Source organism: Coregonus lavaretus (genome assembly GCF_964263955.1).
Source record: "Coregonus lavaretus genome assembly, chromosome: 6".
Classification (NCBI taxonomy): Eukaryota; Metazoa; Chordata; class Actinopteri; order Salmoniformes; family Salmonidae; genus Coregonus; species Coregonus lavaretus.
This window is the reverse complement of record NC_139993.1, coordinates 14916631-14942415: the sequence shown is the minus strand read 5'-3', so window position 1 is coordinate 14942415 and position 25785 is coordinate 14916631. Positions and strand designations below refer to the sequence as shown.

General features: G+C 40.6%; 1 protein-coding gene across 2 annotated transcripts in view; it reads left to right on the top strand.

Moving 5' to 3' along the window:
- The first annotated feature begins 2361 nt into the window (after positions 1 to 2361).
- Positions 2362 to 25785, top strand: part of vtg3 (vitellogenin 3, phosvitinless) — a 37196-nt gene continuing 13772 nt past the window's right edge. For both annotated transcript variants that reach the window (XM_084164015.1, XM_084164016.1), the window contains exons 1-25: positions 2362 to 2447; positions 2540 to 2560; positions 2664 to 2815; positions 3014 to 3265; positions 3384 to 3545; positions 5329 to 5477; positions 6475 to 6625; positions 6762 to 6919; positions 7088 to 7253; positions 7432 to 7563; positions 7794 to 8012; positions 10046 to 10263; positions 10357 to 10454; positions 10586 to 10710; positions 10803 to 10904; positions 11023 to 11142; positions 11304 to 11493; positions 11590 to 11677; positions 12054 to 12239; positions 12337 to 12472; positions 12561 to 12729; positions 13086 to 13195; positions 13291 to 13386; positions 13621 to 13833; positions 14188 to 14333. In XM_084164015.1, the coding sequence (XP_084020141.1) occupies positions 2408 to 2447; positions 2540 to 2560; positions 2664 to 2815; positions 3014 to 3265; positions 3384 to 3545; positions 5329 to 5477; positions 6475 to 6625; positions 6762 to 6919; positions 7088 to 7253; positions 7432 to 7563; positions 7794 to 8012; positions 10046 to 10263; positions 10357 to 10454; positions 10586 to 10710; positions 10803 to 10904; positions 11023 to 11142; positions 11304 to 11493; positions 11590 to 11677; positions 12054 to 12239; positions 12337 to 12472; positions 12561 to 12729; positions 13086 to 13195; positions 13291 to 13386; positions 13621 to 13833; positions 14188 to 14333 (3599 nt within the window). In that variant the 5' untranslated portion in view covers positions 2362 to 2407. The remainder of the gene's footprint in view (positions 2448 to 2539; positions 2561 to 2663; positions 2816 to 3013; positions 3266 to 3383; positions 3546 to 5328; positions 5478 to 6474; positions 6626 to 6761; positions 6920 to 7087; positions 7254 to 7431; positions 7564 to 7793; positions 8013 to 10045; positions 10264 to 10356; positions 10455 to 10585; positions 10711 to 10802; positions 10905 to 11022; positions 11143 to 11303; positions 11494 to 11589; positions 11678 to 12053; positions 12240 to 12336; positions 12473 to 12560; positions 12730 to 13085; positions 13196 to 13290; positions 13387 to 13620; positions 13834 to 14187; positions 14334 to 25785) is intronic.

Genomic DNA, 25785 nt, shown 5'->3' with positions numbered 1-25785 from the left:
ATGAGTATTTCTGTATTTAATTTTCAATACATTTACAAACATTTCTCAAAACGTGTTCACCTCGTCATTATGGTGTATTGTGTGTAAATGGGTGAGAAAAATAAAATATTTAATTAATTTTGAATTCAGCCTGCAACACAACAATGTGGAATAATTCAAGGGGTATGAAAGCTTTCTGAAGGCACTGTACAGAAATGAAACTCTACACTTTTGATGTCCGTCAAACAATGACAACCAAGCTGTCTGTCTTCATAGGAGGAGATCGTATCAATTTAAATCCAAAAAAACAGGAGGGAAACAAAAATGGTAAGAGACCAGATAAAAGGGAAAACAATCACTATGACAACATTAAGGCATATTGTCAGCAGCAACAGATGCATTTACATGTGACAAGAATCCTATCAAAGTAACAAGTCAAATGTTGTTGTTATTTTGGGGGGAACCATTATACAGTGGGGGGAAAAAAAAATCAGCTACCAATTGTGCAAGTTCTCCCACTTAAAAAGAGAGAGAGAACTGTAATTTTCATCATAGGTACACGTCAACTATGACAGACAAAATGAGAAAAAAATTCCAGAAAATCACATTGTAGGATTTTTAATGAATTTATTTGCAAATTATGGTGGAAAATAAGTATTTGGTCAATAACAAAAGTTTCACAATACTTTGTTATATACCCTTTGTTGGCAATGACACAGGTCAAACGTTTTCTGTAAGTCTTCACAAGGTTTTCACACACTGTTGCTGGTATTTTGGCCCATTCCTCCATGCAGATCTCCTCTAGAGCAGTGATGTTTTGGGGCTGTCGCTGGGCAACACAGACTTTCAACTCCCTCCAAAGATTTTCTATGGGGTTGAGATCTGGAGACTGGCTAGGCCACTCAAGGACCTTGAAATTCTTCTTACGAAGCCACTCCTTCGTTGCCCGGGCGGTGTGTTTGGGATCATTGTCATGCTGAAAGACCCAGCCACGTTTCATCTTCAATGCCCTTGCTGATGGAAGGAGGTTTTCACTCAAAATCTCACGATACATGGCCCCATTCATTCTTTCCTTTACACGGATCAGTTGTCCTGGTCCCTTTGCAGAAAAACAGCCCCAAAGCATGATGTTTCCACCCCCATGCTTCACAGTAGGTATGGTGTTCTTTGGATGCAACTCAGCATTCTTTGTCCTCCAAACACGACGAGTTGAGTTTTTACCAAAAAGTTATATTTTGGTTTCATCTGACCATATGACATTCTCCCAATCCTCTTCTGGATCATCCAAATGCACTCTAGCAAACTTCAGACGGGCCTGGACATGTACTGGCTTAAGCAGGGGGGCACGTCTGGCACTGCAGGATTTGAGTCCCTGGCGGCGTAGTGTGTTACTGATGGTAGGCTTTGTTACTTTGGTCCCAGCTCTCTGCAGGTCATTCACTAGGTCCCCCCGTGTGGTTCTGGGATTTTTGCTCACCGTTCTTGTGATCATTTTGACCCCACGGGGTGAGATCTTGCGTGGAGCCCCAGATCGAGGGAGATATCAGTGGTCTTGTATGTCTTCCATTTCCTAATAATTGCTCCCACAGTTGATTTCTTCAAACCAAGCTGCTTACCTATTGCAGATTCATTCTTCCCAGCCTGGTGCAGGTCTACAATTTTGTTTCTGGTGTCCTTTGACAGCTCTTTTTTTCTTGGCTATAGTGGAGTTTGGAGTGTGACTGTTTGAGGTTGTGGACAGGTGTCTTTTATACTGATAAGTTCAAACAGGTGCCATTAATACAGGTAACGAGTGGAGGACAGAGGAGCCTCTTAAAGAAGAAGTTACAGGTCTGTGAGAGCCAGAAATCTTGCTTGTTTGTAGGTGACCAAATACTTATTTTCCACCATAATTTGCAAATAAATTCATTAAAAATCCTACAATGTGATTTTCTGGGAAAAAAATTCTCAATTTGTCTGTCATAGTTGATGTGTACCTATGATGAAAATTACAGGCCTCTCTCATCTTTTTACGTGGGAGAACTTGCACAATTGGTGGCTGACTAAATACTTATTTTCCCCACTGTATGTACTTTGTGCATTTAGCACAATTTGTGCATTCAAATAATGTCAAAGTTGTTGAAATATAAACAATTCTTTGTAATAGACAATATGTGAGTTTCATAAAGCACATATTATTATTGTCCATTTCAGATCACTGTTTATTTTTCCTGAATTCCCTCCTTTTGCATGTCAGACTGACCACTGTCACCGGTCACTGGTTACACTCGTCTGACACACCTTTGCCCCCTTGTTACTTTATGTCCCTCATTGTTGCCAAATATGTGCTGTGCAGACACTGGGTCATGTACTCGTTTAGCCATTGTGAACACAGCATTGCATATAAAATAAAACGTTGAGCTGCAGGATCCCACTCCTGGATTTCACCATGTGGGGGTTTGTTCTTTGTCTCCTTGTGGCCTTGGCCGGTAAGTGTAGCTGAGAAGCAAAAATATAGAAAATATTTGATTGAGCTAATTATGACACTGGTTTTGATTATATATTCATTTTTTCATTTCAGCATGTAACAATATCAGTTATGGTGAGTTTGTTATCCAGCGATTTGAAATGTGTCATTTAAACCTAACCTTGCATTCAAATGAGCATTTATTCATAAATAATGGTATATCAATGATGTATTGTAGAGCCTGGCTTGAACCCTAAGAAAACCTATGAGTACAAATATGAGGGAATGGTGACTATTGGGCGTGGCATGCCAAACCTTGCAGAGTCTGGTGTGAGACTCATGTGCAAAGTCAAGATCATTGGTGTGTCTGCACAAACATACCTTCTCCAGGTATGCATTCAATTAAAATGACCAATGCGAGGTACTTCATAGGCATTTAGCTCATATTTCAGAACAGAAATATACTGCATGTGTTATTTTAAGGATCTAAGTTTGTTTTGATTAAACTAATTTAAAAACTTCAATTAATCGTAAATAAACTAACAAGTAATTCTACCTGGTGATCCAATTATATTTTCTTGTTTTAAGGTTTCAAACTTGAACTTCGAGGAGTTCAATGGCATTCCAGGGAAGAATGCATTTGATGCCTCACCAAAGCTTACCAAACGGATTGCTGCCGAGCTCAGCAAACCCTTCATGTTCGAGTACGCCAAGGCACGGGTTGGTGACATTCGCACCTCTGCTGAAATATCTGACACCATTGTCAATATTGTGAGAGGCATACTTGGGTTCTTCCAAGTCACAGTCAAGACCACCCAAAGAGTGTATGAGCTTGAGGAGGTAACTAAAACAGGTTTTACATAAACAATACTTACAGTATGTAATATTGCATTTTCATCTGTAAAGAAATTGCAGAGAGCATTGTTAATGTGAGGTTTTTCTACGTATTTGTTACCAGTTCGGGATCCATGGATTGTGCCAGAGTACCTATGCCATTGAGGAGGATGCCAACTCCCAAGAATTGTCAGTCACCCAAATTGTTGACATTAATAACTGCAAAGAAAAGGCAGCCATTTACAGAGGAATGGCCCTAGCTGTCGACGACAAACTCTCCAAAGAGGTTTGTCTTTCCTATCCATAGACCTATATGTGAACATGCACAATTCTATTTAAAATAGTATTCAGTGCCAAGACTACAGAGAATATCACAGTACAGTTGAAGTCGGAAGTTTACATACACTTAGGTTGGAGTCATTAAAACTCGTTTTTCAACCACTCCACAAATTTCTTGTTAACAAACTATAGTTTTGGCAAGTCGGTTAGGACATCTACTTTGTGCATGACACAAGTAATTTTTCCAACAATTGTTTACAGACAGATTATTTCACTTATAAATCACTGTATCACAATTCCAGTGGGTCAGAAGTTTACATACACTAAGTTGACAGTGCCTTTAAACAGCTTGGAAAATTCCAGAAAATGATGTCATGGCTTTAGAAGCTTCTGATAGGCTAATTGACATAATTTGAGTCAATTGGAGGTGTACCTGTGGATGTATTTCAAACTCAGTGCCTCTTTGCTTGACATCATGGGAAAATCTAAGGAAATCAGCCAAGACCTCAGAAAAAACTATTATAGACCTCCACAAATCTGGTTCATCCTTGGGAGCAATTTGCAAATTCCTGAAGGTACCAAGTTCATCTGTACAAACAATAGTACGCAATTATAAACACCATGGGACCATGCAGCCATCATACTGCTAAGGAAGGAGACGCGTTCTGTCTCCTAGAGATGAACGTACTTTGGTATGAAAAGTGCAAATCAATCCCAGAACAACAGCAAAGGACCTTGTGAAGATGCTGGAGGAAACATGTACAAAATTATCTATATCCACAGTAAAAAGAGTCCTATATCGACATAACCTGAAAGTCCGCTCATCAAGGAAGAAGCCACTGCTACAAAACCGCCATAAAAAAGCCAGACTACGGTTTGCAACTGCACATGGAGACAAATATCATACTTTTTGGATTAATGTCCTCTGGTCTGATTAAAGAAAAATAGAACTGTTTGGCCATAATGACCATCGTTATGTTTGTAGGAAAAAGGGGAACGCTTGCAAGCCGAAGAACACCATCCCAACTGTGAAGCACGAGAGTGGCAGCATCATGCTGTGGGGGTGCTTTGCTGCAGGAGGGACTGGTGCACTTCACAAAATAGATGGCATCATGAGGAAGGAAAATTAGGTGGATATATTGAAGCAACATCTCAAGACGTTAGTCAGGAAGTTAAAGCTTGGTCGCAAATGGGTCTTCCAAATGGACAATGACCCCAAGCATACTTCCAAAGTTATGACAAAATGGCTTAACGACAACAAAATCAAGGTATTGGAATGGCCATCACAAAGCCCTGACCTCATTCCTATATAAATGTGTGGGCAGAACTGAAAAAGCATGTGCGAGCAAGGAGGCCTACAAACCTGACTCAGTTACTCCAGCTCTGTCAGGAGGAATGGGCCAAAATTCACCCAACTTATTGTGGGAAGCTTGTGGAAGGCTACCCGAAACGTTTGACCCAAGTTAAACAATTTAAAGGCAATGCTACCAAATACTAATTGAGTGTATGTAAACTTCTGATCCACTGGGAATGTGATGAAAGAAATAAAAGCTGAAATAAATAATTATAAATAATAATTATTCTGACATTTCACATTCTTAAAATAAAGTGGTGATCCTAACTGACCTAAGACAGGGAATTTTTACTAGGATTAAATGTCAGGAATTGAGAAAAACTGAGTTTAAATGTATTTGACTAAGATGTATGTAAACTTCCGACTTCAACTGTAAATAGTACATTTTAACAGTCACTCACTTTCAATCCTTTTTGTATTCCTTTACGTCATCTAGAGAGGTGACTCTGTCATTTCAACAGTGAGATATGTCTACACAGTGAAACCAACAGTTGACGGAGGCCTGATCAAGAAGGCTCATGCCTTGGAGCACCAGCATTTCTCCCCATTCAACGTGAAAGGGGGCAACTCCAAACTGCAAGCCATGTATGACAAATCTCATTGTTTTCTTTCATTTCACTATATCAAATTGGGTGTCTGAAAATGAGAACCACATGTAGTTGGACTGGAAAGAGATGTCAGGGTTAGAGGCGTAATGACTAAGCAGGAGTTTAGTAAAAAAATAGATAAATAAAACATAAAAATATAAAATAATTAAAGAGCAGCAGTAAAATTGTCTCCCGAGTGGTGCAGTGGTCTAAGGCACTCTATCGCAGTGCTAGCTGTGCCACTAGAGATCCTGGTTTGAATCCAGGCTCTGCCGTAGCCGGCCTCGACCGGGAGACCCATGGAGCGACGCACAATTGGCCCAGCGTCGTCCAGGGTAGGGGAGGGAATGGCCGGCAGGGATGTAGCTCAGTTGGTAGAGCATGGCGTTTGCAACACCAGGGTTGTGGGTTCGATTTCCACGGAGGGCCAGTATAAAAAAAAGATATAAAAAAAATAATGTATGCACTCACTAACTGTAAGTCGCTCTGGATAAGAGCGTCTGCTAAATGACTAAAATGTAAAAAAAACACCAACATATAGAATAATAGGTGAAAGTGGTTTATTTGCCATGTACACACTAAGGCTGCATTTACACAGTCCAATTGACCAATCAGATCTTTTGCCAATAATTGGGCAAACAATCAGAATTGGGCTTCCTTAGTGAAAACACAGCCTAACACTAGGTTATGTGAAGGAATGTCCAGAAGGAGAGGTTCAGACATGAGTTATAAGGCTGCATTTACACAGGTAGCCCAATTCTGCTCTTTTGCCCAATTATTGGAAAATGAGATGATCTAATTGGTCAAAAGACAAATTCTTGAAAATAAATGATAAGAATTTGGCTGCCTGTAAACGCAGCCTTAGATGAAGTGCAGCGAAGAGGTTCACTGAGAGGTTCTCAGTCTTGGGGCTACAGTGAGGAACAAACCATGATGACCAATTACCTGCCAGAGTTTGTATGTGTAAGGTGCTCTTCTTGTTGACGCTTCTTTAGGAAAGAGCTTGTGCTGCTCAGTGTAACTGACACAGTGGTGACCCCTGCTGTTGGTCCCGTGATTAGCCGAGGAAATCTGGTTTACAAGTTTGTGAAGGTGCTGGCCCAAATCCCCATTTTGATTAAGAAATTGGATGATCCAGTGCCCAAGGTAAACAACAGGGTATATCAACAATACTCAAAACCTACTTGCTCTAAAATTGTTTTTTCCTCAACCTGTCATGAAGATGTTTACGGCTCATGATTATTTGTAATATGCCACAAAAAAAACACATTGTTGTTCACAGATTGCAGAGATGATCAAACGTTTGGCCCAAGCGAACATCTACCAGACTGACAGTGCAACAAGTGAGGATGTTGTTGTTCTGTTCCAACTCCTGCGTGTGACATCGCTAGAAGACCACGAGGTTCTGTGGAAACAGCTCTCAGGGAATGATGAACACAGGTGCATATTCATGTTTATTTAATTTATATTCATAAATTATATGTATTTTTATATTCATTCAAACATTCTAAGGTTTCTATGGCAAACATTTCTATTTGAAGTGTAACATATGAAAGGACTGTTTGCTACGATGTGAGTTTTTTTATTGTCATCCTTATCCCTTGTCAGACGGTGGTTTTTGGACACGATTGTTGAAGTTGCAGACGCAAGAGTCCTCAAATTCCTGAAGAACAGATTCAAAGCCGGTGATGTATCAGCCAACGAGGCTGGACAAATGCTTCTGATCGCATTTAATCATGTAGCAACGGAGACTGACTTGATGGAGATGGCCAAGGTGAGTTGTCTTGGTTGGAAGTATTATTATTATTATACAGTAGAAAGACAAAGAGTACATTGTCCCTACATAGGCTTGTGGACCATTTCGCACATAATTTTCATACTAGATGACAAAATCATGTGGTCGATGTGATGTGCTCAGAGAGATTTATAATCTATCAATCGTCCCTCTGTAGGAGTTCCTGTCCATGCCCTTCAGTAAGTCCCACCCAATGCTGTGGAACACTGTGGTGCTGTCCTATGGATCACTGGTCTACAAGTACTGTGCCTATGAATATGGTCAGCCTTGCCCGGTGGCAGTTGTTCAGGTAATTAGCTACATTACCATTGCATTACTTACTGGTAAAGAAACCAAATGCATAGGCTATGTTCAAGTTTATTCTGGTTATATGGCAGAAGATGGTAGTGTGAATGTTATGACTACTGCTAAGTTAATATTGTGTAGCTTTGCTGTTGTACAGACTCTTTCTGTATAGATATTAGCTGCAAATCACTGCGGATTAGAGAATTCAAGATGTGACACGTCCGTTTCAAACAGCCCCTGTTGGACCTGGTGACCGATGGCCTGAAGAGAAACAGTGAGTTGGACATGGTGCTAGCCCTGAAAGCCATTGGGAATGCAGGCCACCCCTCCAGCATTAAGACCATCATGCGCTTCCTCCCTGGAGTGTCTGCCGCCCCTGTGACCCTCCCAGCCCGTGTGCTAAGTGCAGCCGTGCAGTCTCTGAGACACCTGGCTGTCAGAGAACCCCACAGCGTTAGTAGTAGTAGTAGTAGTAGTAGTAGTAGTAGCAGTACTAATTTAGTAGTAGTAGTAGTAGTAGTAGTAGTAGTTTGGTTTATTTCATTGTGTACACATTCCCAACTAAAAGCTAAATTCCAGTATACTAACAAGAAAATAAAAAAGGTGTCATGGATATTGTGGTTCTGGTGTCAGAGTTGAATTGGTGTCAATGCCATTTCGACCCAGTCACATTAGTACAGTGGGGAAAAAAAGTATTTAGTCAGCCACCAATTGTGCAAGTTCTCCCACTTAAAAAGATGAGAGAGGCCTGTAATTTTCATCATAGGTACACGTCAACTATGACAGACAAAATGAGGAAAAAAAATCCAGAAAATCACATTGTAGAATTTTTAATGAATTTATTTGCAAATTATGGTGGAAAATAAGTATTTGGTCAAAAACAAAAGTTTCTCAATACTTTGTTATATACCCTTTGTTGGCAATGACACAGGTCAAATGTTTTCTGTAAGTCTTCACAAGGTTTTCACACACTGTTGCTGGTATTTTGGCCCATTCCTCCATGCAGATCTCCTCTAGAGCAGTGATGTTTTGGGGCTGTCGCTGGGCAACACAGACTTTCAACTCCCTCCAAAAATGTTCTATGGGGTTGAGATCTGGAGACTGGCTAGGCCACTCCAGGACCTTGAAATGCTTCTTACGAAGCCACTCCTTCGTTGCCCGGGCGGTGAGTTTGGGATCATTGTCATGCTGAAAGACCCAGCCTCGTTTCATCTTCAATGCCCTTGCTGATGGAAGGAGGTTTTCACTCAAAATCTCACGATACATGGCCCCATTCATTCTTTCCTTTACACGGATCAGTCGTCCTGGTCCCTTTGCAGAAAAACAGCCCCAAAGCATGATGTTTCCACCCCCATGCTTCACAGTAGGTATGGTGTTCTTTGGATGCAACTCAGCATTCTTTGTCCTCCAAACACGACGAGTTGAGTTTTTACCAAAAAGTTATATTTTGGTTTCATCTGACCATATGACATTCTCCCAATCCTCTTCTGGATCATCCAAATGCACTCTAGCAAACTTCAGACGGGCCTGGACATGTACTGGCTTAAGCAGGGGGACACGTCTGGCACTGCAGGATTTGAGTCCCTGGTGGCCTAGTGTGTTACTGATGGTAGGCTTTGTTACTTTGGTCCCAGCTCTCTGCAGGTCATTCACTAGGTCCCCCCGTGAGGTTCTGGGATTTTTGCTCACCGTTCTTGTGATCATTTTGACCCCACGGGGTGAGATCTTGCGTGGAGCCCCAGATCGAGGGAGATTATCAGTGGTCTTGTATGTCTTCCATTTCCTAATAATTGCTCCCACAGTTGATTTCTTCAAACCAAGCTGCTTACCTATTGCAGATTCAGTCTTCCCAGCCTGGTGCAGGTCTACAATTTTGTTTCTGGTGTCCTTTGACAGCTCTTTGGTCTTGGCCATAGTGGAGTTTGGAGTGTGACTGTTTGAGGTTGTGGACAGGTGTCTTTTATACTGATAACAAGTTCAAACAGGTGCCATTAATACAGGTAACGAGTGGAGGACAGAGGAGCCTCTTAAAGAAGAAGTTACAGGTCTGTGAGAGCCAGACATCTTGCTTGTTTGTAGGTGACCAAATACTTATTTTCCACCATAATTTGCAAATACATTCATAAAAAATCCTACAATATGATTTTCTGGAGAAAAAAAATCTCAATTTGTCTGTCATAGTTGACGTGTACCTATGATGAAAATTACAGGCCTCTTTCATCTTTTTAAGTGGGAGAACTTGCACAATTGGTGGCTGACTAAATAATTTTTTTCCCCACTGTATATCAAGTCATTTCCCAAAATGAAAATTAATTAAAGACCTCATAAAAAAATTTGCAACTGAGTTTCTATTGATTTACTCAATTGACTTTATATCAAATAAAATGATGACCAGTTGACATACAGTTGGATGTTGTATTAGTCCCAGTCTAATCTCTTTGATAATATGACTTTAGCTACAGTATGACTTACGTGTGTGCTTTCAGGTCCAGGACATCACAGTGAGCCTGTTTGTGCAGAGGCACCTTCCCACAGAGATACGTATGCTGGCCTGTATGATCCTGTTTGAAACTAAGCCACCTTTGGCTTTGGTGTCAACAGTGACTGCATTCCTATTGGAGGAGGCTGACATGCATGTGGCTAGCTTCTCTTACTCTCTCATTTGGAGCATTGCCAAATCCAGCACTCCGGACAACCACTTCCTGTGAGTGTTTCTGTCAGGGCACAGTGACATTTCTTGTGTCAATGCTTCTGATTTTGCATTAAAACTGTGGCTGTTTTGTTATCTTTGTAAAAGCTCAACAGCCTGCAATGTCGCTGTGAAAATCCTGGCCCCTAAATTTGGTCGTATCAGTTACCACTACAGCAAAGCTATGCACCTCGATTGGTTTAATGGTAAGTTCAAAGGACCTGTAAGGGGCATGGGTTTACTTTGAGAACATACAGTATATGCAAGGCTGAGGAAACTGTTTTCTTCGCTCATCAGTAAAAAACGTTGACTAACCACATATCTCTTGAATATCCAGATGACTTCTTGATTGGTACAGCCACTGAGATCTTCATGCTGAAAAATGCTGCAAGCTACATCCCAACAGAAATAGTGACTAAAGGGAAATTCCATTTCATTGGCAAAATATTACAACTTGTGGAGGTAATCGGTAATGTTCATATTAATTGATTTGTACATGTTCTCCTGTTTCATGCTGAAATATTTTTTTGGGGACTATTGTTTGTGTCATACAGCTTGGTTTCCGTGCTGAAGGAATCAAGGAACTGTTTAGACAGAACATTCAAGTTTTTAACGGCCATCTCAGCTACACTGACTTTGAGGCCATATTCAAAGTGGTGAGTTCATGACTTTTCAAGACGCATACTGCACAGTTGCGGGCACAAAAATAGCCCTCAATGGTACTGTACCATCCCTTCAAACTCAACTTTATTCTATTGAATCATCTTCTTTCAGCTGCAAGATTGGCAGACATTGCCCGAGGATAAGCCTCTTTTGTCTGCCTATACACGAATCTTTGGTCAAGAGTTCTTCTTCGTGGATTTGAACAAGGACTTAATTCAGAGTGTTATCAAGGTGAGATTTCAACAGTCAATCAAGTATTGCATGTTACTCAGTATAACATTGTGTCCCGCTCTATCCAGTCTGGGCAATAACAAAACCTTATGATACACATTTCCTGTGGTCTCCATAAGCTGTTACACACTGTGCTCTTCTGCCACGGTTACTCCATGCAGACTGTCAGTCCATCTGCAGGCAAAGAGAGCCCAGTCTGGAAAATGATTGAACATCTTCAGAAGGGGATGTCATGGCACTGGACCAAGCCCTTCCTTATGTTTGAGACCCGCTACATCCAAGCCACCTCCCTCGGTCTCCCACTGGAAATCAGCAAATATTATAACACAGTAACAACCATTACTGTCAATGGTAAACATTGAATACCAGGGCCCTTTGAATTCCAAAGCAGAATAGAGTTTAAAAATATAAATAATCAATAAAACGCAAACATTTTCTCTTATGTAGCTAAGGCTGCAATCAGCCCACCCCTGACTGATCGCCTGGGACAACTGTTGACCTCAGATGTTTCACTAGTGACTGATGGATTTGCTGGGTAAAATATTTATTTATGTTTTGGTAGCAGGGGCAGTCAAACTCCTTGCATATTTGTATGTTTCTTGTAAAGGATAGTGAGAAAGAGAGATAGTGGGTCGCTTGCAAGAGAGATAGTGGGTCGCTTGCAGCACTACCAAGTAAGTGTGATCTAGAGGCACTGAGGCAGCGACTTAAACAGCTGGACCACCCCAGGCCACATCAAGTATTTATTTAATGGACAACCATGTACAGTATTTTACATCATATTATGAGAAGAACAAGACTATGAGGAACCCTCCCATATCAGTGGCTTCATATTACAGAATGTCTTCATGGCTCAATTATTATTTAATGCTAACATAACTGATTGTATTCTATATGTAATTTTATTGCAGTTTCTCAAAGGACCAATTTGTCTTCCATGGGATAAACACAGACATTTTCCAGTGTGGTGCGGAACTGAAGAGTAAAACAGTAGTTGCCATGCCATGGGAATTCAGCATGAAAATGAACATCAAACAAAATACATTTGAACTTGACCTTCCTCCTTGCAAAAAGGAGACTAAGCTATTCTCAGTCAAGTATGTTTCTCACATTTCCTTACACCTGTCGAAAAAATATTTTAAGTGTCGATGGATAGTAACTTAACAGATGCTACTTTTCTTTTTGTTACAATAGGTTTGATGTATATGCGGTCTCAAGGAATATTGAGGAACCATCATTTGCTAAAATGACCCCAATGATGCCTGACTCTATTGAGTCTAATGAGGATATAGAGCCACCTAAGCAAAGACATTTGGCTTCTGGACGAAAGGTACAATCACCCTCCATTGCAAAGAATATTACATGTAACGTAAGAGAGATGTGTGCATGCCTAATATGCTTTCTTTTTTGTCAAATAGATTGTAAAATTTGACATTTACCATCCACAAGTAAAAGTGTGTGCAGAGGCTAACATCTATGGGGCAGCTTTCTGTGTTGAGTCTGAGGCAACGAGATCACACTACATTGAAGAATACCCCCTTTACTACTTATTGGGATACACCAACTTTGCATATACAATTAAACCAGGTAACAGCATCTACAAGTATACAGTACAATATAGACAAAATATGCTTTTTCCTTGTACATTGTTTTGGACTGTCATTTATTGAGCCTTATTGGATGTGCCAGGGATTGGTCTAGCGGTAGTGCTGCCGACCCTGGACTGTACATCAGCCCAGTGGCAGGGTTCAGTCCTTGCTTACACCTTACTTAACTTTACCTATTCTATACTTCCCTCTAATCTATCTTCCCCTTTCATTCTTTCACAAGAAAGCACCACAATTTGAAAGGGAAATAAAATTCCATAAAATAAACCAAGCCTTTAGATTTCATACATGTAACATGCGTGATTATGAAATGTAATTCCTCTCTTTCATTATCAGTCCAGTCCAACAAACCTGTTGACAGGATTCACATTGAGATGAACGCCAGCCCAACCAAGTACCCAGTTAGTGTCCGCCAACTGCTTGACACCCTGCGGAGGCATTCCAAGGTACTTGGTCATGGTTGTACTGTCATCATCTGCACACATGCATTGCTAAGTTCATACAGTATGTGACCATTTCTACTCTGTTTTTGTGTCTGCAGGACGCAACCAAGCATTTCGATCTCTCCTCTGATTCCTCAAGCAGCAGAATGTCTCGTCACGCAAGCTTCAAAGCCAAAGAAGCTTCTGCTTCTGAGGTAGAGCTATGGCTGAAGTGCACCATTGACTAGTGTACCTTTTTGTTGTGGTTGTTGTTTTTTGTTGTTGTTTTAAGGGGGCGGGGTATATTCATATCAATCAATATGCAAAGACTGACTGCATTCTTTCGGATATGGCGAAGGTACTATGTATTTCACTCTGAAACCTAGTTGTGTATACAAAACAGTGATGGCAGTATAAGGACTTTTGCGCCTTCTTGTACTCCTCCTCAGGCTTGGAATGCCACTCCTGAACCATTGTTCACCATCAAGGCTCTGGCCATGAGTGGCAACACGAAGCCAGAGGGTTACGAAGCAGCTGCTTACTACACCCCTGCTGCCCAGATGGACAACACCCAGCTGATTGTGTCTCAGGTTGGGGAGGAGGCCAACTGGAAGTTGTGCACAGATGCCAATGTGGATAAGGTCCGGCAGGAAGAGCTAAAGGTAATATACAGTACACTCTTAGAAAAAAAGGTGCTATCTAGAACCTAAAAAGGTTATTCGGCTGTCCCCATATGAGAACCCTTTGAAGAACCATTTTTTGGTTCCAGGTAGAACTCTTTTGGGTTCCATGTAGAACCCTTTCCCCAGAAGGTTCTACATGGAACCCAAAAGGGTTCTACCTAGAATCAAAAAGGGTTCTACCTGGAACCAAAAAGGCTTCTCGTATCAGGACAGCCGAAGAACCCTTTTGGAACCCTTTTTTCTAATAGTGTAGATATCTCTAACTAGGGATAGGAGAAACAGGACTTGTTATTCAATGTGATGGCTTCATACGTGTTCTCTTTTGCATGTTAGATGCACCTAAGATGGGGAGCTGAGTGTCAGTCATATGAGATGTCTATGAGAACTGCCACTGCACATCTGCCCGGGTCCAAACCCACACTGAAGGCAAAGATTCACTGGAAGACTGTTTCAGTGTACATGACAGAGGTTGGTAAAAGGTGAGACAAGCACACATTCAGTACACTGAAAATTATATTCAGTTTCCCAATCCTACTGTAATCAGAGACATGTATTAGCAGGTCGTGTGACTATTCACATTATACATAAATGCTATTGGTTCCTTAATGAAAAACGGTGAACTTCATTTTTATGCTGATGACACTGTGCTGTACTGACTCCTCTGTGAACCAGGCTATAGCCGATCTGCAGACTGCATGTAATGTCATACAAAAAGCACTTGTTGACATTAAACTGGTACTGAATTTAGAAAAAAGTTGTTTTCTAGAGAGCCCACAACATTGACTTCACTGATTTAACCCTTTGGACCCCAATATAATTCTAGAATGCTGCTGTAGATTACTGAGGATTTTCAAGATGAAGCTAATTTTCTCACAAATTTCAAACAAACAGACATAGCTCAAGAACAAAAAACAAATGACAATTACAATTTAACTTAGTTTTAATATGACACCACATTCATGTCAATAGGAATAACACTAATTGTTGTCTCCCATTGTGTAAAGACACTATCAAAAAACAATTAACACTCAACACAACTAAAAACTCTAGAGTTTTTAAATTGTTGTAAATTTCACCAAATTATTTCAAAACCCACACAAAGTAGGCTATTGGATTGGCAAAGATTCTTACTTCTGTTACAATGTAAAAATACAAACAACTATTCAGAGACTATTTCAAAATGTAGATAACCTTTCTCAATACAATTTAGAACAGACCAGGCCTGACACAAAATGTAGAAATAGTACTTTGACAACAATTTAGTGAATGCAACAAGTATCAGATAGAGAAAGATTCAGAGAGAAAAAAATCTAATATACCAAGTATTAGATAGAGACAGATACAGAGAGAAGATAAAAAACACAACTGTTCAGAGACTATTTTAAAACATCCACAATGTGCCTATAAGATTTGTAGGGCACATTAATGTGTCACACTGTCACTTGAGTGTTTGCATGTAGCCTACAACATGTCATGGAAGTTGTTGAAGCATGGCCCCATCCTACAAAGTGACACAGAACATGTAGACCACCCAAAGGAGGTTTCAACACATCTCCCACTCTTTGTTCTGCGTCCAATCCGGATGCACACAACACACCCTCTCTTGCGCCCTTCAAACTTCACCAAGGAGTGGCCTGCTTTCAAATTATGAGTTACAACTAGGTCCACACTCCCTGGTGCCACACTCTTAGCTCCCCGCTTCCTGCCACCGTAGCTATAGCATTTTGAATGCCTTCAGGGACACGCGCCTGCGGTTTCTGGGAAGGGGCCTTTGCAGGGCCAATGTAAGCATTGATAATAGCGATGTTGAGCATCCCCCAAAACACATACTTCCACCATTTCCTGAACTGGCCGAGACAGTCAACCCCACCTAAAAAAATAATATTAGGGGATGGATCAGCTTTAATATTGCAACTGGATTGTGGCTTCTAACATTGTAATTGTCTGCATCATTTCCAATCCCCCATATATGTTTTTTTTAATATATATATTATTTTAAATATATAAATATATATTATTTTCCCCTAACCCTACCACCCCTCCCCTAATTGGAGTAAACTGATGTACAACAACACTTAGGCTTCTACTTCCAGCTTATACATACTATATACAGTGCCTTCGGAAATTATTCAGACCCCTTGACTTTTTCCACATTTTGTTACTTTACAGCCTTATTCTAAAATTGATGAAATATTTATTTTTCTAAGCAATGTACACACAATACCCCATAACGACAAATATTTTTGCAAATGTATTACAAATACAAAACAGAAATACCTTATTTACATAAGTATTCAGACCCTTCGCTATGAGACTCGAAATTGAGCTCAGGTGCATCCTGTTTCCATTGATCATCCTTGAGATGTTTCTACAACCCAATGGTGGAGCTCTAGAATTCCTCTGTGGAGATAGGAGAACCTTCCAGAAGGACAACCATCTCTGCAGCACTCCACCAATGAGGCCTTTATGGTAGAGTGGCCAGACGGAAGCCACTCCTCAGTAAAAGGCACATGACAGCCTTCTTCGTTTGCCAAAAGGCACCTAAAGGACTCTCAGACCATGAGAAACAAGATTCTCTGGTCTGATGAAACCAAGATTGAACTCTTTGGCCTGAATGCCAAGCGTCACGTCTAGAGGAAACCTGGCACCATCCCTAAGGTGAAGAATGGTGGTGGGAGCATCATGCTGTAGGGATGTTTTTTAGCGACAGGGAGACTAGTCAGAATTGAGACAAAGATGAACGGAGCAAAGTACCGAGATCCTTGATGAAAACCTGCTCCATAGCGCTCAGGACCTCAGACTGGGGCGAAGGTTCACCTTCCAACAGGACAACGACCCTAAGCACACAGCCTAGACAACGCAGGAGTGGCTTCGGGACAAGTCTCAGCCAGAGCCCGGACTTTAACCCGATCAAACATCTCTGGAGAGACCTGAAAATAGCTGTGCAGCAACGCACCCCATCCAACCTGAGAGAGCTTGAGAGGATCTGCAAAGTGGAATGGGAGAAACTCCCCAAAAACAGATGTGCCAAGATAGTAGCGTCATTGCCAAGAAGACTCGCGGCTGTAACCGCTGCCAAAGGTGCTTCAACAAAGTACTCAGTAAAGGGTCTGAATACTTATGTAAATGTCAAATTTCCGATTTTTTTTTTTTATACATTTGCACAAATAAAAAATAAAAAACTGTTTTTGCTTTGTCATTATGGGGTATTGTGTGTAGATTGATGAGGGGGGATTTTTATTTTTTTAATCAATTTTAGAATAAGGCTATAATGTAAATTAATTGGAAAAAGTCAAGGGGTCTGAGTACTTTCCAAATGCACTGTACATTTTATGGACACAGTATATTTTACATTAGTTATCTTTTGTTTGTTTTTAGTCCTATCTTTCAGCAACCCTCAACCCCTCCCATCTATCTCAAAACACCATCATTTATTATTTCTATTTGCCATACAGTACCAGTCATAAGATTGTACACACCTACTAATTCCAGGGTTTTTCTTTATTTTTACTATTTTCTACATAGTGAAGACATCAAAACTATGAAATAACACAGTAACCAAAAAAGTGTTAAACACATCAAAATATATTTTATATTTGAGATTCTTCAAAGTAGCCAGCCTTTGCCTTGATGACCGCTTTGCACACTCTTGGCTTTCTCTCAACCAGCTTCATGAGGTAGTCACCTGGAATGGATTTCAATTAACAGGTGTGCCTTGTTAAAAGTTAATTTGTTAATGCATTTGAGCCAATCAGTTGTGTTGTGACAAGGTATGGGTGGTATACAGAAGATAGCCCTATTTGGTAAAATACCAAGTCCATATTATGGCAAGAACAGCTCAAATAAGCAAAGAGAAACAACAGTCCATCATTACTTTAAGACATGAAGGTCAGTCAATACGGAACATTTCAAGAACTTTGAAAGTTTCTTCAAGTACAGTCGTAAAAACCATCAAGCGCTATGATGAAACTGGCTCTCATGAGGACCGCCACAGGAAAGGAAGACCCAGAGTTACCTCTGCTGCAGAGGATAAGTTCATTAGAGTTAACTGTACGTCAGATTGCAGCCCAAATAAATGCTTCAGAGTTCAAGTAACAGACACATCTCAACATCAACTGTTCAGAGGAGACTGCGTGAATCAGGCCTTCATGATCGAATTGCTGCAAAGACACCACTACTAAAGGACACCAATAAGAAGAAGAGACTTGCTTGGGCCAAGAAACACAAGCAATGGACATTAGACCGGTGGAAATCTGTCCTTTGGTCTGATGAGTCCAAATTTGAGATTTTTGGTTCCAACCTCTCTGTCTTTGTGAGGTGCAGAGTAGGTGAACGGATGATCTCCGCATGTGTGGTTCCCACCATGAAGCATGGAGGAGGAGGTGTGATGGTGTGGGGGTGCTTTGCTGGTGACACTGTCTGTGATTGATTTAGAATTCAAGGCACACTTAACCAGCATGGCTACCACAACATTCTGCAGCGATACGTCATCCCATCTGGTTTGCACTTAGTGGGACTATGACCCAACACACCTCCAGGCTGGGAGCATGATAAAGTGCTGCATCAGATGACCTGGCCTCCACAATCACCCAACCTCAACCCAACTTAGATGGTTTGGGATGAGTTGAAAAACAGCCAACAAGTGCTCAGCGGCGCACAATTGGCCCAGCTTCGTCCGGGTTTGGCCGGTGTAGGCCATCATTGTAAATAGGAATTTGTTCTTAACTGACTTGCCTAGTTAAATAAAGGTAAAAATAAAAATATAAAAATATGTTGGAACTCATTCAAGACTGTTGGAAAAGCATTCCAGGTAAAGCTGGTTGAGGGAATGCCAAGAGTGTGCAAAGCTGTCAAAGGCACAGGGTGGCTACTTTGAAGAATCTAAAATATAAAATACATTTAGATTTGTTTAACACTTTTTTGGTGACTACATGATTCCATGTGTTATTTCATAGTTTTGACGTCTTCACTATTATTCTACAATGTAGAAAATAGTACAAACAAAGAAAAACTCATGAATGAATAGGTGTGTCCAAACTTTTGACTGGTACTGTATATTTTTCAACTGTGTTGTGATGTTTCACTAAAGTTCGGAACCTTTCTATTCTCATAGTTTCTACAGGTTGTAAATGAAAGATAAACATTTTTGCTATTTTTGCTATTTTTTTTTTGCTATTATATTATTGATCGATTGACTATGACTTTCCAGATCACCCAGCAGTGCTATTTGCAGAGTTAATTGCAGGAAAACGTTGCAATTCTTCAGCCATTCCTTAACCTGCAACCAAAAATAAGCTACATATGGACAGTAGAAAAACAAATGATCTAATGATTTGTATTGGTATTTGTATTTATTAGGGATCCCCATTAGCTGCTGCCAAACACATTAAGGCACTTACATTACATATAAAACAAAAGATAAAACAGTGCATCATATAACATTATGACAGCACTACATATCTACAATACAAAATGTACAATACCACCATACAACAATATTACAATGTACGTGTGTGTAGATTGCGTGTTCTAGCGCTTCTGTGCGTATGCGTGTGTCTGTACCTGTGTGTGTCTCTTCACTGTCCCCACTGTTCCATAAGGTGTATTTTTACCTGTTTTTTTTTTCAATCTGATTCTACTGCTTCCATCAGTTACCTGATGTGGAATAGAGTTCCATGTAATCATGGCTCTATGTAGTACTGTGCGCCTCCCATAGTCTGTTCTGGACTTGGGGATTGTGAAGAGACCTCTGGTGGCATGTCTTGTGGGGTATGCATTGGTGTCCGAGCTGTGTGCTAGTAGTTTAAACAGACAGCTCTGTACATTCAGCTTGTCAACACTTCTTACAAAAACAAGTAGTGATGAAGTAAATCTCTCTTCTATTTTGAGCCATGAGAGATTGACATGCATATCACTAATGTTAGCTCCCCGTGTACTTTTAAGGGCCAGCCATGCTGCCCTGTTCTGAGCCAATTCTAATTTTCCGAGGTCCCTCTTTGTGGCACCTGACCACACGACTGAACAGTAGTCCAGGTCCAGTCACCTTAACTTGCTCAATTTCCACATTATTTATTACAACATTTAGTTTAGGGTTTAGTGAATGATTTGTCCCAAATACAATGCTTTAAGTTTTTTAAATATTTAGGTCTAACTTATTCCTTGCCACCCATTCTGAAACGAACTGCAGCTCTTTGTTATGTGTTGCAGTAATTTCAGTCGCTGTAGTAGCTGACGTGTATAGTGTTGAGTCATCTGCATACATAGACACACTGGCTTTCCTCAAAGATTGAATGTTGTTAGTAAAGATTGAAAAAAGGGGCTTAAACAGGTGCCCTGGTAAATTCCTGGTTCTACCTGGATTATGTTGGAACTTCGGTTTTCCTAGATATGGCTACTATATTGTGATCACTACATCCAATGTATCTGGATACTGCTTTCAAGCACATTTCTGCAGCATTAGTAAAGATGTGATCAATACATGTTGATGATTTCATTCATGTGCTGTTTGTAACTACCCTGGTTGGTTGACTGATAACCTGAACCAGGTTGCAGGCACTGGATATAGTTTGAAGCTTTTTCTTGAATGGGTCGCTTGATGAAAGCCAGTCAATATTTAAAATCACCCAGAAAATATACCTCTCTGTTGATATCACATACATTATCATGCATTTCACACATATTATCCAGATACTGACTGTTAGCACTTGGTGGTCTACAGATGCTTCCCACAAGAATGGGCTTTAGGTGAGGCAGATGAACCTGTAGCCATATTACTTCAACAGTATTTAACATGAGATTCTCTCTAAGCTTTACAGGAATGGATGTGGTTCTGAATATAAATAAAATAAAATAGTACTGGTCACATACATATGTGACCGACCGGTTTGATTCGGTCTTATGTAGCAACATTTGAAATGGTGTTTTTTACATTGGATAAAAGTAGAAAATTATACAGTTGAAGTCGGAAGTTTACATACACCTTAGCCAAATACATTTAAACTCAGTTTTTCATAATTCCTGACATTTAATCCTAGTAAAAATTCCCTGTCTTATGTCAGTTAGGATCACCACTTTATTTAAGAATGTGAAATGTCAGAATAATAGTAGAGAGAATGATTTATTTCAGCTTTTATTTATTTCATAACATTCCCAGTGGGTCAGATGTTTACATACACTGAATTAGTATTTGGTAGCATTGCCTTTAAATTGGTTAACTTGGGTCAAACGTTTCGGGTAACCTTCATGCAGCAAAGCACCCCCACAGCATGATGCTGCCACCCCTTGCTTCACTGTTGGGATGGTGTTCTTCGGCTTGCAATCTCCCCCTTTTTCCTCCAAACATACCGACGGTCATTATGGGCAAATAGTTATATTTTTGTTTCATCAGACCAGAGGACATTTCTCCAAAAAGTATGATCTTGGTTCCCATGTGCAGTTGCAAACCGTAGTCTGGCTTTTTTATGGCGGTTTTGGAGCAGTGGCTTCTTCCTTGCTGAGCGGCCTTTTAGGTTATGTCGATATAGGACTCGTTTTACTGTGGATATACAGTGGGGAGAACAAGTATTTAATACACTGCCGATTTTGCAGGTTTTCCTACTTACAAAGCATGTAGAGGTCTGTAATTTTCAAAAATCCAGAAAATCACATTGTATGATTTTTAAGTAATTAATTTGCATTTTATTGCATGACATAAGTATTTGATCACCTACCAACCAGTAAGAATTACGTCTCTCACAGACCTGTTAGTTTTTCTTTAAGAAGCCCTCCTGTTCTCCACTCATTACCTGTATTAATTGCACCTGTTTGAACTTGTTACCTGTATAAAAGACACCTATCCACACACTCAATCAAACGGACTCCAACCTCTCCACAATGGCCAAGACCAGAGAGTTGTGTAAGGACATCAGGGATAAAATTGTAGACCTGCACAAGGCTGGGATGGGCTACAGGACAATAGGCAAGCAGCTTGGTGAGAATGCAACAACTGTTGGCGCAAATATTAGAAAATGGAAGAAGTTCAAGATGATGGTCAATCACCCTCGGTCTGGGGCTCCATGCAAGATCTCATCTCGTGGGGCATCAATGATCATGAGGAAGGTCAGGGATCAGCCCAGAACTACGCGGCAGGACCTGGTCAATGACCTGAAGAGAGCTGGGACCACAGTCTCAAAGAAAACCATTAGTAACACACTACGCCGTCATGCATTAAAATCCTGCAGCGCACGCAAGGTCCCCCTGCTCAAGCCAGCGCATGTCCAGGCCCGTCTGAAGTTTGCCAATGACCATCTGGATGATCCAGAGGAGGAATGGGAGAAGGTCATGTGGTCTGATGAGACAAAAATACAGCTTTTTGGTCTAAACTCCACTCGCCGTGTTTGGAGGAAGAAGAAGGATGAGTACAACCCCAAGAACACCATCCCAACCGTGAAGCATGGAGGTGGAAACATCATTCTTTGGGGATGCTTTTCTGCAAAGGGGACAGGACGACTGCACCGTATGGGGCCATGTATCGCGAGATCTTGGCCAACAACCTCCTTCTCTCAGTAAGAGCATTGAAGATGGGTCATGGCTGGGTCTTCCAGCATGACAACGACCCGAAACACACAGCCAGGGCAACTAAGGAGTGGCTCCATAAGAAGCATCTCAAGGTCCTGGAGTGGCCTAGCAAGTCTCCAGACCTGAACCCAATAGAAAATCTTTGGAGGGAGCTGAAAGTCCGTATTGCCCAGCGACAGCCCCGAAACCTGAAGGATCTGGAGAAGGTCTGTATGGAGGAGTGGGCCAAAATCCCTGCTGCAGTGTGTGCAAACCTGGCCAAGACCTACAAGCAACGTATGATCTCTGTAAATGCAAACACAGGTTTCTGTACCAAATATTAAGTTCTGCTTTTCGATGTATCAAATACTTATGTCATGCCATAAAATGCAAATTAATTACTTAAAAATCATACAATGTGATTTAATGGATTTTTGTTTTAGATTCCGTCTCTCACAGTTGAAGTGTACCTATGATAAAAATTACAGACCTCTACATGCTTTGTAAGTAGGAAAACCTGCAAAATCGGCAGTTTATCAAATACTTGTTCTCCCCACTGTAGGTACTTTTGTATCTGTTCCCTCCAGCATCTTCACAAGGTCCTTTGCTGTTGTTCTGGGATTGATTTGCACTTTTCGCACCAAAGTACGTTCATCTCTAGGAGACAGAATGCGTCTCCTTCCTGAGCGGTGTGATGGCTGCGTGGTTCCATGGTCTTTATACTTGCGTACTATTGTTCGTACAGATGAACGTGGTACCTTCAGGCATTTGGAAATTGCTCCCAAGGATGAACCAGACTTGTGGAGGTCTACAATATTTTTCTGAGGTCTTGGCTGATTTCTTTTGATTTTCCCATTATGTCAAGCAAAGAGGCACTGAGTTTGAAGGTAGGCCTTGAAATACATCCACAGGTACACCTCCAATTGACTCAAATTATGTCAATTAGCCTATCAGACGCTTCTAAAGCCATGACATCATTTTCTGGAATTTTCCAAGCTGTTTAAAGGCACAGTCAACTTAGTGTATGTAAACTTCTGACCCACTGGAATTGTGATACAGTGAATTATAAGTGAAATAATCTGTCTGTAAACAATTGTTGGAAAAATTACTTGTGTCATGCACAAAGTAGATGTCCTAACCGACTTGCCAAAACTGTAGTTTTGTTAACAAGAAATTTGTGGAGTGGTTGAAAAACAAGTTTTAATGACTCCAACCTAAGTGTATGTAAACTTCTGTCTTCAACTGTATATAATCCACTGCAGTTGAGGAACAATGGGAAAGTATTTCTGTTTTGAAAGTTGATCAACTTGTAACCTCACTTTTGAGAAAATGGCCCTTGAATGTTTTGGTACACCTACTGGAGAGCACTTATAATAATAATATAATAATATGCCATTTAGCAGACGCTTTTATCCAAAGCAACTTACAGTCACGCGTGCATACATTTTTTGTGTATGGGTGGTCCCGGGGATCGAACCCACTACCTTGGCGTTACAAGCGCCGTGCTCTACCAGCTGAGCTACAGAGGACCACAAAGCTCTTCTTTGTCTACACCCATTCATCATCGTTCACACACTCTTAAGCTTTAGCCCCACCCAGCTCTTTAAGGATTCACATGTGAGGCCATGTACTAAACAACCAAAGATTTCAAGACTAAAGGATGGTTTATACTATAGTTTGTTCGTAAATTCAATCTGGAGTGTCAGAGTGGACTATAGTTTGTTCGTAAATTCAATCTGGAGTGTCAGAGTGTGCTCAGAGTGCGCTCTGGGCATTTGTAAACTCAGAGCGTTGTCAGATTGTCCGTTCGTAAATTCAGAGCGTTTCAAATTTGTCAATTATTTCTGCGCGATGGCACACTAAGACAAGTGCTCAACATCATAGCCAGAGCGAATTTACCAGCTATGTCTATCGACAGTTGTCACAGTGACATCCATGAACATTCTATTGAAATGGTTCCTTGCATAGTGGAGTCTTTTGTTCAGACATGTATCTAGCTAGCTAGCTAAACAAGGAACCATAATCCCAACTCATAACATTACTACCCTATATGAATCTGCAGGTAACTAACCAACCAGGTTCAATGTTAGCTAGCTAGCTAACATTAGGCTATAAATAGCAATGCAAATGGCTCTGAGATACGAATAATATTACTACACAGATCATACACGTAACGTTAGCTAGCGAGCAAGCCAGCTAATGTTAGAAAGCAAGCTAACAGTACGCTTTAACTTGAAATGAAAATGACTTTCTGACAAAATTAGAAATGTGTAATATCTGAAAATGTAGCTAGCTAGACTATCTTACCCGTATACACGGATGGATGCTTCAAACTCTCTGTCATGGATGCCATGGTTGCCTTAGTTTGAAGATGTAATCCGGAGACAGGTGTTTTATAAAACAGCCTTGTGTATTCTCTTTTCGACTCGTCCTGTTATTTGCAATCAAACGCCAGAATTCTCTTAATCTCCTTAGCTATCATGCTCTACTTCCACTGTCCACGGTCCTCCAAAAAGTGGAGAGCAACACTTTTGCAGTTCTACTACGTGATATCTTTCAAAAAATCTGCATTAGAAAGGATTACCTACACATATTGACCCGCTCATGTTATAGACAGAAGCGTTCTACATGGCAGACCAATCCAAATTCATCTCTCGGCATGTCCAGCCCACTCATTATCTCAGCCAATCATGGCTAGCGGGAAGGTTCCTGTCTTTGTGGCTAAACCAACTAGACTCGTAATTTTACAATTGTATTCGTATTTACAGATGGCATACAAGTTTGTTGTTAAGGCACATGAAAGTTCACATGTTCCAGAAGGCATTTCTGCCCAAAAACGCATTTTGCTAAAAAAAAGTTTTTGTTCAAATGGCTCTCCTGTGAAGTAGTGATGCACGTCATACACCTAGTTTCCTGAAATGACTCACATATTTAGCAGATGTTATTGCGGGTGTAGGAAAATGCTTGTGTTCCTAGCTCCAATAGTGCAGTAGTGTCTAACAATTCACAACAATACACACAAATCTAAAAGTAAAATAATGTAAATAAGAAATATATAAATATTAGGACTAGCGGCATTGACTAAAATACAGTAGAATACAGTATATACATATGAAATTAGTAAAACAGTCTGTAAACATTATTAAAGTGACTAGTGTTCCATTTAAAGTGACCAGTGATTCCATGTCTATGTACATAGGGCAGCAGCCTCTAAGGTGCAGGGTTGAGTAACCGGGTGGTAGCCAGCTAGTGATGGCTATTCAACAGTCTGATGGCCTTGATATAGAAGCAGTTTTTCAGTGTCTCCAACACATATGGAATCATCTAGTAACCCAAAAGGACCAATGATGGGAGGTACATTTTAAATTCTGCTCAGGCTACAGTCACAAGTGAGTT